The sequence below is a fragment of the Gopherus flavomarginatus genome, chromosome 1 (assembly GCF_025201925.1).
Source record: "Gopherus flavomarginatus isolate rGopFla2 chromosome 1, rGopFla2.mat.asm, whole genome shotgun sequence".
Classification (NCBI taxonomy): domain Eukaryota; kingdom Metazoa; phylum Chordata; order Testudines; family Testudinidae; genus Gopherus; species Gopherus flavomarginatus.
This window is the reverse complement of record NC_066617.1, coordinates 79,823,571-79,842,656: the sequence shown is the minus strand read 5'-3', so window position 1 is coordinate 79,842,656 and position 19,086 is coordinate 79,823,571. Positions and strand designations below refer to the sequence as shown.

The 19,086-nt window shown below is 39.8% G+C and overlaps 1 protein-coding gene across 2 annotated transcripts in view; it reads right to left on the bottom strand.

The window, feature by feature from the left end:
- TMTC2 (transmembrane O-mannosyltransferase targeting cadherins 2) overlaps positions 1–19,086 on the bottom strand; it is a 416,397-nt gene that overhangs the window by 146,226 nt on the left and 251,085 nt on the right. For both annotated transcript variants that reach the window (XM_050934873.1, XM_050934884.1), the window contains one exon: positions 14,259–14,373. In XM_050934873.1, the coding sequence (XP_050790830.1) occupies positions 14,259–14,373 (115 nt within the window). The remainder of the gene's footprint in view (positions 1–14,258; positions 14,374–19,086) is intronic.

Below are 19,086 nucleotides of genomic sequence, written 5' to 3'. Positions count from 1 at the left end.
GGTTCCAATAGACATTTAACATTTTCCTTTAGAGCAGGAATTGGCAACCTTTGGCATGCGGTCCGCCAGGGTGCAGGGCCGGTTTGTTTACCTGCTGCGTCCGTAGGTTCGGCCGATCGCAGCTCCCACTGGCCACAGTTTGCAGCTCCAGGTCAATGGGGGTGGTGGGAAGCAGTGGCCAGCACATTCCTCGGCCTGTGCTGGCTCCTGTAGCCCCCATTGGCTTGGAGTGGTGAGTGGGAGGCGCAATCGGCCGAACCTGCAGATGTGGCAGGTAAACAAACCGTCCCGTCCCGTCCCGTCAAGGTGCTTACCCTGGTGAGTCGCGTGCCAAAGGTTGCCGATCCCTGCTTTAGAGTATCTCAAAGCAGTTTAAAACCATGATTAATTAAACCACCTAACATTCCTGCCTGTGAGATAGATAGGTATGAAGGGACTTCCAAGAAAGCACATGAGCGGCAGCGCTAGGAACAGAACTACAACAAACCAAAGAATTATTAGTTTTTCCTTCCTAAGAAATTAGCCATGTTTGTGGTGAAGTATGATTCTGGGAAGCAACAGCAGTACAACCACTGACTAAGCTTCCAGGGAAGATGGGGACCTAGACCACTGTACAGAGCCTGGGCAGAGCCATCATGTGGAAAAACTGAGATCCATGAGGTAGAGGCTAGAATCCTTCAGCTCTGCACCAATCAAAGATCACATCCACTTTGAGGCTCATAGTGTTTTTAAAACCAAGAGAATAAGGGTACGTCTACACTACGGGATAATTTCGACTTTACATAAACCGGTTTTATAAAACAGATTGTATAAAGTCGAGTGCACGCGGCCACACTAAGCACATTAATTTGGCGGTGTGCGTCCATGGTTCGAGGCTAGCATCGATTTCCGGAGCGTTGCACTGTGGGTAGCTATTCCGTAGCTATCCTATAGTTCCCGCAGTTTCCCCTGCCCCTTAGAATTCTGGGTTGAGAGCCCAGTGGCTGATGGGGCAAAAATCATTGTCGCGGGTGGTTCTGGGTAAATGTCGTCAGTCATTCCTTCCTCCGGGAAAGCAACGGCAGACAATCATTTCGTGCCCTTTTCTCCTGGATTGCCCTGGCAGACGCCATAGCATGGCAACCATGGAGCCCATTCAGCTTTTTTTTTTTTTACAGTCACCGTATGTGTACTGGATGTCGCAGACAGAGGCAATACTCCAGCACTACACAGCAGCATTCATTTGCTTTTGCATGATAGCAGAGATGGTTACCAGTCATTCTGTACCATCTGCTGCCAGTGTAATTTGGCAATGAGATGGCGGTTATCTGTCCTTCTGTGCTGTCTGCTGCTATCATGGGTGCCCCTGGCTGAGATCGGCCGGGGGCGCAAAAGCAAAACTGGGAATGACTCCCCGAGTCAATCCCTCCTTTATGGTTTCTAAAAATAGAGTCAGTCCTGCCTAGAATATGGGGCAAGTGTACTAGAGAACCAGTGTATCAGAGAGCACAGCTGCTCCGTGTTAGATCCTGCAGAAATGATGAGCTACATGCCATTCACGGAGGGTGCCCCTGCAACAACCCCACCCGTTACTTCCCTCCTCCAACAACTTTCCTGGGCTACCGTGGCAGTGTCCCCCACATTTGTGTCATGAAGTTATAAAGAATGCAGGAATAACAAACAGTGACTTGTTAGTGACATAAAATGAGGGGGAAGCAGCCTCCCGGTGCTATGACAGTCCAGGCAGGACATTAAGTGGTGCGGAGGAGAGGAGCACAGCATGCCGCTGCTATGATAGTCCAGGCAGTACAGAACCTTTTCTTTACACATGAAAGGGAGGGGGTGATGGAGCTCAGCCCCCAGTTGCTATGATGAGGACGGTTACCAGCCATTCTGTCCCATCTACTGGGAATGACCAGGAATCATTCCTATTTTTACCCAGGTGCCCCTGAGGCCAGCCAGGGGTATTCAGCAGTTATCAAGCACGGGCTGATGGTGACGATGGATAGCAGTCATATTGTACCATCTGCCACCGGGGACGGGAGAAGAGCGGATACTGCTCTTCACTGCTGCAGCATCGTGTCTACCACCAGCATTCAGTAGACATAGGGTGACATTGAAAAAAGTCAAGAAACAATTTCTTTCCCTTTTCTTTCAGGTGGTGGGGGGAGGGAGTAAATTGACAAGCTATACCCTGAACCACGCTGGACAATGTGTTTGACCCTACAGGCATTGGGAGCTCAGCCAAGAATGCAAATACTTTTCGGAGACTTCTGGGGACTGTGGGATAGCTGGAGTCCTAGTACCCCCTCCCTCCCTCCATGAGCGTCCATTTGAGTCTCTGGCTTCCCGTTACGTTTGTCACACAGCACTGTTTAGCCTGTAGATTTTTTTTCAAACGCTTTGGCATTTAGTCTTCTGTAACGGAGCTTTGATAGAACAGATTTGTTTCCCCATACAGCGATCAGATCCAGTATCTCCCATACGGTCCATGCTGGAGCTCTTTTTGGATTTGGGACTGCATCGCCACCTGTGCTGATCAGAGTTCCATGCTGCGCAAATAGGAAATGAAAATCAAAATTTCGCTGGGCTTTTCCTGTTTACCTGGCCACTGCATCCGAATTGAGATTGCTGTTCAGAGCGGTCACAGTGGTGCACTGTGGGATACTGCCCGGAGGCCAACACCATCGATTTGCGGCCACACTAACCCTAATCCGATATGGTAATACCGATTTTAGCGCTACTCCTCTCGTCGGGGAGGAGTACAGAAACCGATTTAAAGAGCCCTTTATATCGATATAAAGGGCCTCGTAGTGTGGATGGGTACAGCATTAAATCGGTTTAACACTGCTAAAATCGGTTTAAACGCGTAGTGTAGACCAGGCTTAAGTATACTTGCCTCCTGTGGAAGATTGGTATCGAGCCATTTCTTTCCTGCCCATGACCTCAGCACACGATACACCCCACCTCACCAATCCTGGTTCCTAGCCTGAGAAGAGGTCAGAAACCAGCAACAGTGGAGTAGAAGTTGAGTCCATTGGTCCTTTTACAGTGGCTACTCAAACTCCTTTGAAAATAGCCAGTTCCTATACACTGTACAACTAGGAATTAGCAAGCCTCTAAAGGATTAACATTAGGTTGACTATTTAAGTTTTGATGAATTATTTAAACACTGTTTTTATTGTGTGGAGGAGGTTGTTTCTCCATTTTCAGAGGGGAAACCCATTAAATATAGGAAATTTTGTCCATTCTGATTTGACTTGGCCGGGGGTGGGGGGGGGGGTGTCAGCTTGATGTCATGACTGGATACTTATTATGCTTTATTTCATTGCAGATATTTAAAAATATGCCCTCTGAAGAATACAGGGCTCATGTGCGAGGTTTAACAAATACAGAGATAGTTCCACTCATCATTCCCACTCCTCACCTTTTCTTTTAGAAATGGAAGGTGGTTGTGGGGGGGAGATCGTTCCCCTTACAAACAACTAATTTCTCTTCTTAAATGTACTCCCACACAACCACTTCCTCTGCACCCTCTATAGCAAATGCATGAGGAAAGAGAGGGAGAGGTATCTTTGCTCTAAATCAGTAAATTTTTAGTGGGAGGAAGAAAGTTCTTGAATTAAAGGCCATAACCAGAATACGGTGCACATCAGCTCATTCATCGCTACCACTAGCTAATATGTCCACAGCAGCTGGGACAGATGACAGAAAGAAAGGCAGTTTCTCAGATGGCCAGGATACAAGTGGATCAAGCCTTTGTATACCAGTCAGAACGTTGTGGGAGAGGATGCACGGGAGAATAGCAGCTGCAGTACAAAGTACAAAGCAGATTGTGAGCCAGTGCTAGAACAGCACAATTTGCAGGCATTAGATTTGCATCCATTCTTTTTACTTCCCTAGGGAAAGAAAGACTTCATTCTTCATAATGCAAACCTGCCTTTGAGAGCATAGAAATGAAAGTACTTGAAATCTTCTGGATGAAGTAGAACAAGTTCAAGCATTCCAAGACACACAAATGACTTCTGGCCCTTTTACTAACTTCGTACCACTGTTCAGTAAAACGAAACCAAACAAATATTAATAAAAAAGGAAATGAAAGTTATTTGAATGTATTGTGACAATACATCCCTTTGAGATTCACTTTTGATTTCTTCAGTTAATTGTCTAAATTGAATGGACAATGCAACTTTTTTTTAAAAGAGGCTTATATTTGCAGGAATCTTTAATCAATTGCCCAGAATGAGAGGCTACCTGACTACAACTGTCAGAATAAACTTTGTCACTTCGCCCGTGGAATAGTTATTTAGGAGTTAAATTTTCCTTTACTCTGTACCTGCTCTTCAAGTGATAATTCATGCATGGAGATGCACTGTCAACACTAAATACAGCTATGCTGGAGAGCTTAATTAACATGTTCACAGTATTAGACTGCTTACCAAAGTACACATGTGTAGCAAACTATTTCCACACACATACATACAAAATGATATTGTACATGGATCTTTAAGCTGTCAACCTTAACAGAAAACTTCCCCTACTTTGCTTGACCTAGCAGTATAAAATTCATAACATTAGAAGCCTTTGTTTGTTTTGCATTGTATTGTTTGCTTTTAATTTTTGTTTTGTCTTAACTTGAAGTCGTTAACATTGAAAGGTACATCACTCTTCAGCATTAGAAAATAATTTAAAATGCAAAACAGTGTGTCAACATTCTGCCACCTTTACTGAACTTGCATAGTAGTTTATCCTTGAGTAATTCCATTAAAGTCAGTGGGATTATTCAAGGAGCAAGCTACTCCTCATTGTGAGCCTAGGGGGCAGAATCTGATCAAGTACAAAATAAAGGCAGATCATCTGTGAGTGAGATAAATACATATGTTTGTCAAATACTCATTACACTTTTCAGTCTAACAGTATCTTGATACATTACCAAATGAGCCTGATCTCTCTTGTATACTGATTGCTATCCTAAGACACTTATTTGGAGCCTGTTTGCTTGTTAACATAAGACACTTATTTGGTGCAGCCTGATTCTGCCACCTTTACTCTTGTTCCATTGTATTTCCATTGTTCATATGTAGTCTCATTGATTTCAAATTGTACTACTCAGAGAGTTAGATTTTCACAGATCCCACTCTGGCATACATTAAGTAAAGCCTCCTTTCTCCTCTCCGCATTGTGACTTCAGCCATGTTGGGCAAATGCTACTTGTCTGATGTTCACTTGGGGAGTGCAGATAAGTGGACAAAAAGGGGGCAGACAGGGCTGGCATTAGACTTGCTGGGGCCCAGGGCGGAAACTAAGGAGTCGGCCCCCACCCTGCTGAAGCCGAAGCTTTTTACTCTTTTGCCCGTTTTTACTCCTCCTGGTGCTGTGGATGGTTCTATTGATTTTTGGTCTTTGTGCATTGGGCTGACCTTCCCTTGAATAAAGAGAGCTGATATGTGAGTAGTTTATGTGCACCAGCAGGCCACATAATTTGTATGCTGGATAGGACCCACACTGAGGGAGGCATTTGGCAAATTAAGTTTAAATAGACTGTGGCTAAAGCTCCAGGGCAGGTGCTATTAAACAGAAGCTTTAATTTCAAAGACTGAAATGTGGAGCTAAATGGTTAGGTCGTTAAATATGTTCTGGTTCTCAGTGTTACTTGTGAAAATTACTGTCCCATACAGTAGAGAAAAACATATAGGTCTCATGAAAGGCCACTGGAACAGAATTATATATTGCAGCAATACAGTGTTGTTCTTCCATATAAGTGAGAGCTAATGTCTTAATGCAATGAGACTTTATACAGACAACTTCTGTGATTACTTTAAGAGACACATTTAAATTGTGGTTTTCTACACATGAAGAGCTGGCAGGCAAAGCACTGTTCCATTCCAAATAGGTTATTAACAGGTTTGCACTCAGTGTTGAAAAAAATCTGATTTTTTTTTAAAGAGGAACTTGTCAGTGTGACAGCCTTTTCTACATTTAAACTTATTATCCCACATCCTGAGTCATGAGAACTTGTGTTATCAAGAGGAAAAAACAGCCCTGAATCTAGTTTCCATGAGAATACGCAGTGAGTGTGCCAACTCTATACAGTACAGGTTCAAACACAGTTCAGCATTGATTAGTAGGTTAGGTAGCTTTCAGTGCTTTTCAATTGTTAAAGTTCAGCATAGAGGGCTCCCACAGCAGTATTTTAAGACAGTCTTTTTAAAAAAATACAGCGAGAGATAATCCTAGAATATTTCAGTAAACTAACACACAGACTGATATACTTTAGATGGGCCAGAAGGAACCATTGTGATCATCTAGTCTGACCTCCTGCCCATCGCAGGCCACAGAACCTCACCACCCACTCCTGTAGTAGGCCCATAGTCTTTGGCTGAGTTACTGATGTCCTCAAATCATGATTTAAAGACTTCAAATTAAACCAGGTAATGACCCGTGCACCATGCTGCAGAGGCAGGCAAAAAAATTCCAAGATCTCTATCAATCTGACCTGGGGGAAAATTCTTTCCTGATCCCAAATATGGCGATCTGTTAGACTGAGTATGTCAGCAAGATCCAGTAGCCAGACATCGGGGAAAGAATTCGCTGTAGAAACTCAGCGCCCTTCCCATCTAGAGTCCCATCTCTGGTCATTGGAGATATTTGCTAATAGCACTGGCCGATTGGCCATAAGCCATTATAGGAAAACTCATCACACTATTACCTCCATAAATTTATCAATCTCAATCTGAAAACCAATTAGGTTTTTTGCCCCTACTCTTCCCCTTGGAAGGCTATTCCAGAACTTCAATCCTCTAATGGTTAGAAACCTTCATCTAATTTCAAGTCTAAACTGGTTGATGGTCAGTTTATAGCCATTTGTTCTTGTACCAACATTGGTCCTTAAATTCTCTCCCTGATGTTTATCCCTCTAATTAATGTGTAGTGAGCAACTGTACCTCCCCATAGCCTTCATTTTGATAGACTAAATATGCCCTTACATCATTTCTCATAAGGTAGGTTCTCCATTCCTCTGACCATCCTAGTAGCCCTTATCTGCACCTCTTCCAGTTTGAATTCATCTTTCTTAAATGTGTGAGACCAGAATTGCACACCGTATTCTGAATGGAGTCTCACTAATGCCTTGTAGAATGGTAATAACACTTCACTGTCTCTCTGGAAATACCTTGCCTAATGCATACTGGAATTGCATTAGCCTTTTTCATGGCTGTATCACAGTGGTGGCTCATAGCTGTCTTGTGATCGACAATACACCCAGGTCTTTCTCCTCCTCTGTCGTCTCCAACTGATACATCCCCAGATTATAGCAAAAATTCTTGTTAGTTCACACATTCACTAATAAATTTTAACCCTTTTCTATTACTCCAGTTTTCAAGGTCATCCACATCTTCTTGTATGATGTTCTGGTCCTCCTCTGTATTGGCAATACCTCCCAACTTTGTGTCATCCACAAATTTTATAAGCACATTCTCACTTTTTGTGCCAAGGTCACTAATGAGAACATTAAATTAGATTGGTCCCAAGACTGATCCCTGAAGAACTCCACTAGTAACTTCCCTCCAGTCTGACAGTTCACCTTTCAGTATGACCTTCTGCAGTCTCCCCTTTAACCAATTCCTTACTCATCTTTTGATTCTCATATTAATACCCATCTTCTCCAATTTAACCAACAATTTTTTCATGTGGAGCTATACCAAATGCTTTTCTGAAATCCACATAGATTAGCTCTACTGCCTTTTGTTTGTCCAGAAAATCAGTTATCTTCTTCAAGAAAGAGATCAATTTGGTCTGACATGATCTATCTTTTGGAAAACCATGTTGTATTTTATTCCAATTACCATTTACTTCTACATCCTTAACCACTCTCTTTTTCAAAATTTGTTCTAAGACCTGCATACAACAGAGGTCAAACTAACAGGCTTGTAGTTTCCTGATCTCTTCCCCTGCCCTTCTTAAATACTGGTACCATTGTTGCAATTCTCCATCATAGGATACAAACCCCAAGTTTTTAGATTACTTAAAAATACTTACTATTGGGTTTGTAATTTAATGTGCTGTTTCCTTTAATACTTCAAATGGAGATTATCCAGGCCCCCCAATTTTGTTCCACTGAGCTGTTTGAGTGTGGCTGCCTTTCCTTGGATGTGGTCATTTCTACTTCCAGTTCCTTGTTCCTATTAGCCATCCTGCCACTGCCCTTCAAGCTTCTCATTACCCTTATTAAAAGGTAAAGTGTTTGCTTGGTTGCTGGAGCATGCCTAGATTATCTTCAATCTCTACTCCGTCCTCAGACTTTACCTGCCCCACTTCTTCTTTACTTGTCTATTTATTTATATGGCTAAAGAACCTTTTAGTATTGGTTTTAATTTCCTTTGAAAGGTCCAACTCTGCTTGGAAGTTCTCACTTTTCCCCTACACTTTCTGACCTCCAAGAGGTAGCTCTCTTTGCTGATCTATCCCGTCTCCCATTCCTTATCAGGGTTCTGCTTTCTCTCAATAACCTGTTTGATATGCTTGTTCATCTAGTTTAGAAACCAAAATTTCACGTACTACTTGGGTATAGTAGTCTTATTTCCCAACAGAAAATTTTGAAATTTGAAAACCAAAAGATGTTGAGGTAGAGAGGAATAATAATAGCAAATATTAGCAGAAATAAAAAAAAATATGGAATTCAGTTTTCAGAATGATACCTAGAAAATACACAAAACAGACTATTGTTTATATAATAAATTGTTCTCCTCGATCTTTTAAGACATGTCTCCAGTGAAGTCAATGGGAGTTTTATCACTGAATCTAATGGGGCCAGGATTTCACCTATGGTACTTTATGTAATGTTTCTGTTTAATTGGTATAAGCTTCACTGAAAAGGCTCAACATTTAAATACTCATTACCTATGTCTACTTTACAGAGGTCTTAGATGTCAGAGTTTCTGAATATATTGAAAACTTGCTGAAATATTCAAGCTGATATCTAATTACTAGTACAAATCCTACAGAGTACCCTAACCATGACTCAACCCTAACACAAATGAAATTACATAGACAAAACTGTTCTGTAGACTGTAACACAATTCTGCTTTGGGCAGTAATGAGTAGCAAAGTCAAAAATAAAAAAAATATAAGGTTTAAACTGTATTAATAAAACTAAGACTGGAAAGCCAGAAAGAATTAGTTTCTTCTCTTAGCTCTACTGAATATTATCCAGATTGGGAGAAGAAACAATAGTATTTTTTCCCGTAGTACTATCTTGGTAATTCCAGTGTTAAAATAAATCACAAATTCTTGGTTTATAAAAAAAGGGCTAAATTCTGTGCTGATTTATACCCCAAGTAATCCAGCTGAAATCAATGTGGCTGCATACAGCATGCAAGTCAGTAGAGAATTTAGCTCTAAGATTTATTGAAAAAGTTAAATATGAGGTTCTCTCAGGACGAGTATTTGGTTTGTGTTTTAGAAAGGTAACACTCTTCATTAAGTATTATATTGTAATATATTCTCTATTAATGCCAAAATACTTATGGATGAAATCCTGGTCCCATTGAAGTCTCTGGCAACACTCCCATTTACTTCAGTGGGGTCAGGATTTGACCCTATGAATTTTTCACATATATTTTTCTTATAAAAACCCTCCCTAACAACATTAGCTTCACTATGGCTCCGTAGGAACCCTTTACTAGAGGGGGCCTTTGAATTTTTTTGGGAGTGTTCCAAGGGAAAAGCCTGTGTGCTGAAACCTAGCCTTCGAGACTACAACTCCCATGATGTCTTGGGGAAAGAGGGAGAGATTGCCTCATGCAGGGAGAGCAGGCCCTGGACTCCATTTTTGGGAAAAGGACTGAGACTGCTGTTGTGGAGCTCTGCCCATACCAGAAGCTGCTGCTAGGAAGCCAGAAGCTGCTGCTGAGAGCCTGCAGGGGCTTTGATTGAGCAGGGAGCCTCAGAGGCTGTTGGTGGCTTCACTGGAGCCAGGGTGGAGACTGTTGCTGTGCCTAGAGCTGACTGAGGTGGGCCTGCAGTGAAGGAACTGAGAGTAACCCCCACTCTGGTTTGGGAAAGTACTTGCAAGGGAAGGGGCACAGCAGAGGGACTGAGTCTGAGGAGAGGCAGAGTGATCTTCCCATCCACCCAAGACCCAGAGCAGCTGACATTTGGTGGGGCCAGCTCCAATTTCAGAGGGGTTGTGCAGCTTGTTGCCTTGGCTGGACTGATACACGGGACCCAACAGAGTGCTGTCTCCAGCTTCAAATCTTGAAGCGCGCCCACGCAAGCGTCTAGGACTCTGAAATCCAGAGGAGTGTTCACTGCAGGGTGGGGTGAATGGTAGCAGTGTACCATTACTATATACTATATTTGTTAACTGATTTTATTCAGCTGCCCCTGTGGATTTAAATTAGTAGTGACATTTAATCTTAGTCTGTTATACTTTGTTTCTTAAATTGTTAAGTAAAGGAATGTTAGCTCTAATGTAAGTATATTGGATGTATATTATTTATAATTGGTACTTGAGTTAGACCCATGCCACAGGTAATTATTATTACTATTTGAAGGGGTTTATTCCTGGAGGTTCCCAAGGCACACCATGGAGTGTGTACAGGGGCCAGCCAGGTGGAGGCACCAACAATTTTAACTTCCTTTAGGAATAAAGGGACTGCTGCAGAGGGGTGGATAGAGGATTCCCTCTTATCCATCATCACCTCTTGAGATATTCAGAATCTCTTTTAATGTCAACAACATCAGAAGCCGAGCTATACAGGTGAGTGTTGCCTGCTCCCGAGTAACCCAGGGAAGAAAGGAGGGTTACAGGAGTAAAAGTTGAGTGCTCCCAACCGAATGTATTCCTAGTAATATGAAGGCTCATATAGTGGTGGGTAGGACAGTGAAGATATCCAACCTGTAAACTGCAATTTGGCAAGCTCTGTTCACTTATTGAAATAATTGGGGCTCTGCAACAAATGTGACTTGTAGTGGATACTAATTTCCCCACCTTGCTCCATGCTCACTCCCATAAAATTCCATAAAAGTAGTAATAAAAGAGAATATATTGTTATATGTTCAAAGTAAGTAGTCAGCTGTTCGTTAACAGTTTAGAAATTATTCAAGGGTTATATAACTATGCTGTTCAATCAACTGCAGACGCCATAGAGCAAATGACACGCTCAGAATGAGTCAAGGCTTTGAATGAGGATGATATAATTACTATAAACTCTAAATTAGTGAGGAAAAAATTTCTCTTAAGTATGATGCCTCATTCAGTGGTATTTACCAAGACACAACCTATAATATTCATCTAATAAAATGTGTTTCCGCTCTTACCTGGAAATTCAGTTTACTGTTTTGTAAATTTGTGTAAGTAATACTGAAATGTTACAGGCTTTAGAAATTTGAGGTTTCTTTCTTTTCTGCCCAGTGGATTGCAAAAGTGCTACTGCCTATGGCAATATTAAGACATAACAGTTTCAGAAGCTGCAAATTTTTATCTTTTATTTATTAGAAAGCCATTTTTCTAAATTCCTTCGGTTTTAACCTGTAAAAAGATAATTGCCAGGTAATACAATATGTTTTAAAATTTAATTATTTTAAATAGACACACTCTGTCAAGGTGTTTTACTTAATGTATTGAATCTACTCCCTCCATTCATAATCCATTGGAAATCTGTAATGGCCAGGTTGTAGTTTAATTCTATCAAAAGCTACATTAAAAGAACGTTATGATTGTAAAGGGAAGTACTCAAAAGCCTTCAATTACTGGACTACAGAGTATTTCCCCTATAAAGTTCCTGACTAATTTCATGACCAGAACATACTCAGGGAATGAGGCTGCTGTTCAGTATTTATGCTTAACCTCATTGTTCTGTTTGTGAACTCGTGCCTCATTCATGGTCCAACTTGCACACTGAATGAAGTAGATGTCTAACAAATTAGATTATGAGACTATGTGACCAAAGACTACCAGAACACACAAAAGGAGAGAGAATTAACTTTGCCCGGGAATATTCATGCTTTATATTCCACTTTAATGCTTCCCTCTGCAATCTTTAACTTTAATGAAAATTATTTTTGTATGGAATTGCATAGGTTTTATTTGTTTTCTTTTTTTAAAGAAAATAAAGACAAAAAAGGATTCCTTCGCGTGTAACTGTATGCTAAACAGCAGTAAAATCCTCACTTGTTGGCCTTAGTGGCCTTGCACATGCACATATAGGCACTGTATGAAGGAAGGCTGTGCTCCAGATGAGCTTTTCCTTCTTCTACTTGCACAGTCCTACATATTCAAACTGGAATTTCAGTTCACTTTCTTACACACACATCAATCCAATGGAATACCAAGAAACTGGAAATCTCTATTCAACTTACATACGCATGCAGTTCACTACCAATGTTGTGCTGGAAGGGCAGCGAAGAATCCTGTGGCACCTTACAGACTAACAGACGTTTTGGAGCATGAGCTTTTGTGGGTGAATACCCACTTCGTTGGATGCATGTGCTGGAAGGGTGTCAATTGAATAGGAAAAAACAGTACACATGAACAAATATGGTTGTAAAAATCATAATTCAATCCAAGCAAAACCAATTTTCACCCAACCACCAAAAGATATGTCTGCAAGTTAGGGACCATCATCCTTGCCAAATTTCTCCTGCTCAGATGCAGGAGCTATTTCTTTAAAAAGTGATAAGAAAGGTTAGTATATTTTCTTCCATTTGCTTCTTCTTAAAAATGGATGAACTATGTTTGCTCAAACTCTTTCCCGGTATAAATAGATAAATAAATAAATAAAAATTCTTGGTTTTCCTGAGAACAAATATGCTAAGCTTCAGCCAAAAAGGCATATACTGGACGAAGTTAGAAGCATCTGAAAATGACCCTTTGAGAATTCTTTTGCAACCTTAACTCCACCCACATTACATGAACAGCCTACAATTAGAAGAAAATCATGCTTAATTTTGGTACATAAATTATAGCAATACCAGGACCTCACTAACCTATTTTGAAAAAGTAGAGCTAAGTTTCCATTGTATTTATCCTGGCAATTGGCAAGTTTACTTTTAGTGAATCAGTGGACTAGAATTTTGTGGGAATGAGATTACTGAGCTTTGTAATTTTTTTTTTAAAGTACAGTTATAGTCAGAACAATGCTTTTGTACAAAAAGGACCTCCTTATTCAGATTTGCTTCTTGTGTGTATTCTTGTTCTCACCTACCTATTTTTCTGATTTAAACAAGTTATTTTTTCACTCCTGTTCATGCTATGTAGTCAATGGCATTAGCTGGATTCTGATCTGCCTCATGCACAGTGAAACTGAATAGCTGACCTTCAGTATTGTGGTGATGATGCACAAGACAATATTCAGCTTGACTTTGAGATAGCAAGATACATTGGCAGTTTTAAAAAAAAAAAGTAAGCTTGTGTACTGAGCAAATTTGAGCTGGAAGTACATGAGACACAAACATAGAACCTCCACAATGCCATATTTTCATTGCCACGTTACACAGTATGATCACACTTCAGTTGCTCAAAATGTTACCTAATAAGCTTGTACTATGGTGAGGCTGTTTATTATCTAAAAGGATTAATGAGTCAGAAATAACTTCTCTGCCATATTGCTGTCATTCAACTTTTCATTTTATTTATACTCCGATACACATACCAACACATACAAATTGGAATAGGGGACCTTTCTGCATGTGTGTGCTGCTATCCATATCAATCATTTAGGGACAAGAAAATACTAAGCTACTTTGACATAGCAGACTCCTCAGACTGTGACCAGATATCGTTGGTTTATATGAGACAATGTCCAGATCTTGACCTCATAGCAATATTTAAAAAAAAAAAGAAAAGAAAACCCAAACAAACCAAAAAAAAAGACCCCACAAGTGTGGATCAGTGTGTTTATATTTTAGTGGAGATCAGAAATTTGGATATGATGCTGGCATTACTGACTTGAATATCAGAACCTTGCTCAGTGGATTTCCAGTGAGCACACAGATTTGTATATTTTTCTTCAGACCAGAGCCATGTGTTTAGGCTACATGGATCCCCAGTTTCTATACTTGCTCCCATCAAAACAGAGCCCCAGTACATGGATATCTGATAATATGGATGAAAACAAAAAGCAGCCGTCTCCACCCATAGTTTAAGGAGCAAGATTAATTAAAAGGGTTACAAAAAAGCCAGAGCTACCATCATCTCCATTTCCAACAATTAAATCAATAGCCCTCTTCACAGCAGGTTTCACAGATGAACCAACCCAGGAGAAGCCATGCATACTTACAAATTATAAAGCATATCAGCCATGTTGCTGCGGTAGTACAAGGCATTTCTATAGGCGCTTTCAGCTTCTGAAATCTTGCTCTGGCTCTTGAGAACATTTCCAAGGTTACCCCAAGCTGCCAAGAGGAGAAAGCAGTATTCAGAAACAGTTACAATTGAATTATACATGCCATAGTATTTGAACATCAGAAGGTTCCATAGGAAGAGAAAACCCACAGATAATCTTTGTGTGTGTGCGTGCGTGCATGTGTGTTAGAAATTTTTTCCGTTACTCTATCATTTCATCTTACTGGGAGACAAGTTCAATAGCAAAGATCTTCACAAATTCAGTATAATTGTCACATTTGAAGAAAGATGGTGTTCAAAAATAAATTGTAAATCTTTACTAAAAGGGCTTGCTCTACTGGAGGGCAAGGGACATTTTATATGAAATCATCCTAAAATAATAACCCTCTCAGTTTATGTGTATGGCCAAGGGGCCTTCATGGTTGAAGCTTGTTGTATACCTACCTACTCTAAACACAGATCTCCCTAGAATATGAAAGCTGATAAATGACACAGCAATTGAAGTGAAGGTTAGGCAACTAACAAGATCAGAGGCATACCATATGATTCTAACATGCTACGCAGATTGGTTAAAAGTATTTTCTAGTTGAGAGGAACATGTGGTTCTTTACCTCACAAAATTTTATACTACACAATGGGCTTTTATATCCCATCGTAAAATATTTTGAAGTACAATGTATTTGAAGCTCTGCAGACAGTCATTTGGAAGTGTAGCTCCCCCTACCCCCACAACAATATTTCACTTAGCACCTCTGATACCTAAGCAGTACAACTAATTCTGGTACTGTAGGCATCTTTCATAGCCAATATTGCAATACAGTTTTCACATAGCACAAATAAAGAAACTAGTAATTATGGCAGATACTTTTTTTTTAAATAAAGTACATTGATGTCAAGCTGTTGAGGTCTGCTGCAAAAGTACCCAGCCAAAGATGAAAACAGCAGCAAACACAGCATTTTCCTCTCAGCAGAATAAACTTAGCAGCTGTATGCATAACATCACTGCTGTGAACCACTAAAGGAGGAAAATCTAAAGGCATCAATGAAAACAAAACCACAATTGCTGTCTCCCCAATTGCACATATAGCTTTTTATACAGGTGCCAAAACAAAAATGGATATTTCTCTGAGAAGGGAGATGCTCTCCTTCATGTGTTACTTTGTTTTTGCTTGGCATTTCATTTAAAGAGCATTAACACAACAAATCTTATTTATCTCCTAAGTAACTAGAACTACTAAAGCTGCAAAAGCACCATCATTCTCTAACAAAACGTATGTGCTAAAATATTCCCCCTGCTCTCCCTTAAGTTTTGGTTTTTACTCTATGTATATATTTCAGGCGCCTGACAGTACAATTTCGTTCCCTACAGGACATGTCTTTTTACACTTGATAAACATTTTAGAAGTACAAGACATTTGTGGCCCTGACTGGTTTATTGCTTTACTATATACCAAACATTACAGACGTCAGCAGAACACAGAGAACAAGACTTGTTAATATACTGTCTCTTTATGCTTGGCTCTGCATTGCAGAAGTTGTAGGTCCTACATAAATGGTATCTAGATTTTCCTCCCCTAATTCTCCCATAGCAGAGTAATAAACTAATTTATCATGAGATTATGAGAAAAACAACATCCTGCCAAACAGAAGGATCTTCTGCCAAACCACCCCAACTGTCCCTATACAGAGGGAAATAATCCAGCTAATAAATTTATGCATGTTCCACTGTTCTAGCTTCTTTGTATAAGGGCTTTAAAATTGGCAAATACTGAAACCAATATCAACTTTGCCTAAGGGGAAATAGGAGCCCAGTATTGCACAGGCATTAAACAGCCCCTTTGATTGTGCCCCATTGTACTACATGAATAGTAGCAGAGAGCAATTTATTGCTTTTAAGCAAGCCAATATGCATATTAAAGCATACAGAGTTAGAATCCCCAGGTTTTTAAGATAGGTCAAAATCTGGGTCTCTGCTTGACAATTGTTTTATTTTTATACTTAGCACACTTTGTCTTTTGCATTATTTGCTGTTGAAGAACTATCATTAAATGCTAACTATCATCAAGTTAACATAACGTGATGGAGTGGGGCAACGATGGGACCGAGAAAAAAATGAATCTTACAAGCAACACAAACGGGGATTGGAGTCCCAATTTTTATTTTACTTTTGCAATGGAAAATTGAATATGGTATTTTTTCCCATAAATGTTTACTGCATTTTACATACAAAACTAGTTGAACATGATCTGGTTTGAGCATTGGCCTGCTAAATCCAGGGTTGTGAGTTCAATCCTTGAGGGGGCCACTTAAGGAACTGAGGTATTTGTCCTGCTTTGAGCAGGGGGTTGGACTAGATGACCTCCTGAGGTCCCTTCCAACCCTGACATTCTATGATCTGGTGGCTCAGTATGTACATTTAAGTAACAGAGATGATGCCTTAGGACATGGGTCCTTACCCTGGAGGTCAGACTCCCAAAGGGTTATGAACAGGTATCAGTCAGGGCCTATTATTCCTATGTTAGCAAATGATCAGGGAAGGAGGTTGACTACCACGCAGGGTCGATCTAAGATACATAACTTCAGCTATGTGAATAGCGTAGCTAAAGTTGACGTACTTAGATCTACTTACCATAGTGTCTTCACTGCAGTAAATCGATGGCTGACGCTCTCCTGTTGACTCCGCTTGCGCTCCTCATTTTGGTTGAGTACTGGAGTCGACGGGAGAGCGCTCAGCAGTTGATTTATCGCATCTATATGAGACATGATAAATCGACCCCCACTGGATTGATCGCTACCCGCCGATAAGGTGGGTAGCATAGACAAGCCCTTAGATTAGATGGAAGAGAAGCCATGATATGGAGAAGAGTGACAACAATTCCCCTAGAATTTCCACTCTCTCTATGTCTAGGGAACTGGAAATGTAACAAAGGTATAGCAAAACATAACATTCAGGTAACTAGTACAACCCACGCTAACAATTGTTAGGGTATTTACATTCTAAACCACATTTTTATTCACTCAACTTTTTATGCTTTGTGTCCACACAATTTTTTTTGCAAAGTTGTAAGAAAATCAGTTAAACTATTTGAGTACACAAGGTTGAGAAACAAACGTTAATTAATTGCACACATACATGTGACTATACACACATTTCTCTGTGGCTCTGAACATCTTTTTGGCATTCAACTTCAAACTTTGCATATGGCTAGAATTCAAAGAGGAAGAGTCCTCATATTAAATGTGAAGGCAATTGGATTAATGACTCTGAAGTTTTAAATTGGTAAATGAACTTTATTCTAGTAACTTTTATAATGCAAAATAATAAAGGAAAATTAGCATTGCACAATAAAACACTCAAAATTCAGGAGGTGCTGAAGTGCGTATATGTTATGATTCACTCTTTAATTACAAGATGGCATTTTCCCATAGGAGCCTTTCCTTGTTCAGTGCAGGGATTGAATGGTGTGCAGAGAATGAGGAAACTGTTTAAATATTTACTTTTTTATCCTAATTCTTCAGTGTATGGTCCCCTTGTCCATTCACTGTGGACCAACCCCTCACTGGAACCCTGCACTGAAACGGGTAGCATCTTGTAGAAAAAATAGCATATTAACATGCTATTATGCATACACATAAAAGAGGCAGTTACAGTCATGTATTATACACATCTTCACACAGAGTATTCAAAGTTCTGCCTAACTGCATACAGATATTCTCAGATCATGTTCAACACACATTGACACACAGAGCCAAAAGAAGTTTGAGAAATAATATTTTGAACAAGAATTTCCATTCAACTTACATCTGTATGCATTCTGAGCCAATAAACCATTGCCAGGTTGTTTAAAAAGCATTTAGAAAAACTGTGCCCCCAAAGGGAATACAATTTTTAAAAATGCATACAATTTGGCCAAATCAAAATAGATTTTAAATAGACCACAAAATGACATATGTGTAACCTAGCAACAACATTCATAACAAACTTGCATAGTGTTGACCCCAAATAGCTCATGTGCTACAACTGTGCCTTAAAAAAACACCAAAAGGATTTTTCAGTTCTCTTCATACATTAAAATGGAGGTATGATTTTGGTCAAATTTTCTTTATTTTTTAAAATTGCTCTCAGACTGAAAAACAAACATGGGAAATTTCAGTTTGAAGATGAAAATATTTACCAAGTTAAGAACTAATCCTGAAAATTTAGGAACGTGCTTAACTTTGTGTATGAGTAAGTAGTCCCTTCAAACTCAAGGATCCAGGGCTAACTATTCTGGGAAAGGTCTATACATGTCAATTACTCTGGTTTTCTCTGGAAAGAACGTATGATGGCAAAATTTGATTTAGCTGTAACTAATGAGCCAGAATTCAAGAAGCATATTTTACAAAATAAATCACAGAATTGGATTTTCATTTCATTTCTTTCTTGCATAATTCAAATGCAAGTTAAATATCTTCCTATCAACAACCCTTTTTCTTTCTTCTGTATTGCCAGTTACATTTGCATTATTACTCCAGCAAAATGAGAATAACCAAGGAACAAAATTAAAATTTCAGAGAAAAGCAATCTACAAAATAATACATTTAAACCAGCTGATTCAGATTCAGTTGTCTTATTAAAAAAGATTCTTAGAAAATATTCATGACAAAGGAGCTAACCGACAGTAGAAATGAGGATTCGCAAGTAAATCTGCATTAGAACAGCTGAGATAAAGAGATGGTTGACTAGTTGTTACTGAAATCTTTTTAGAACGTGTAGCTTCTTG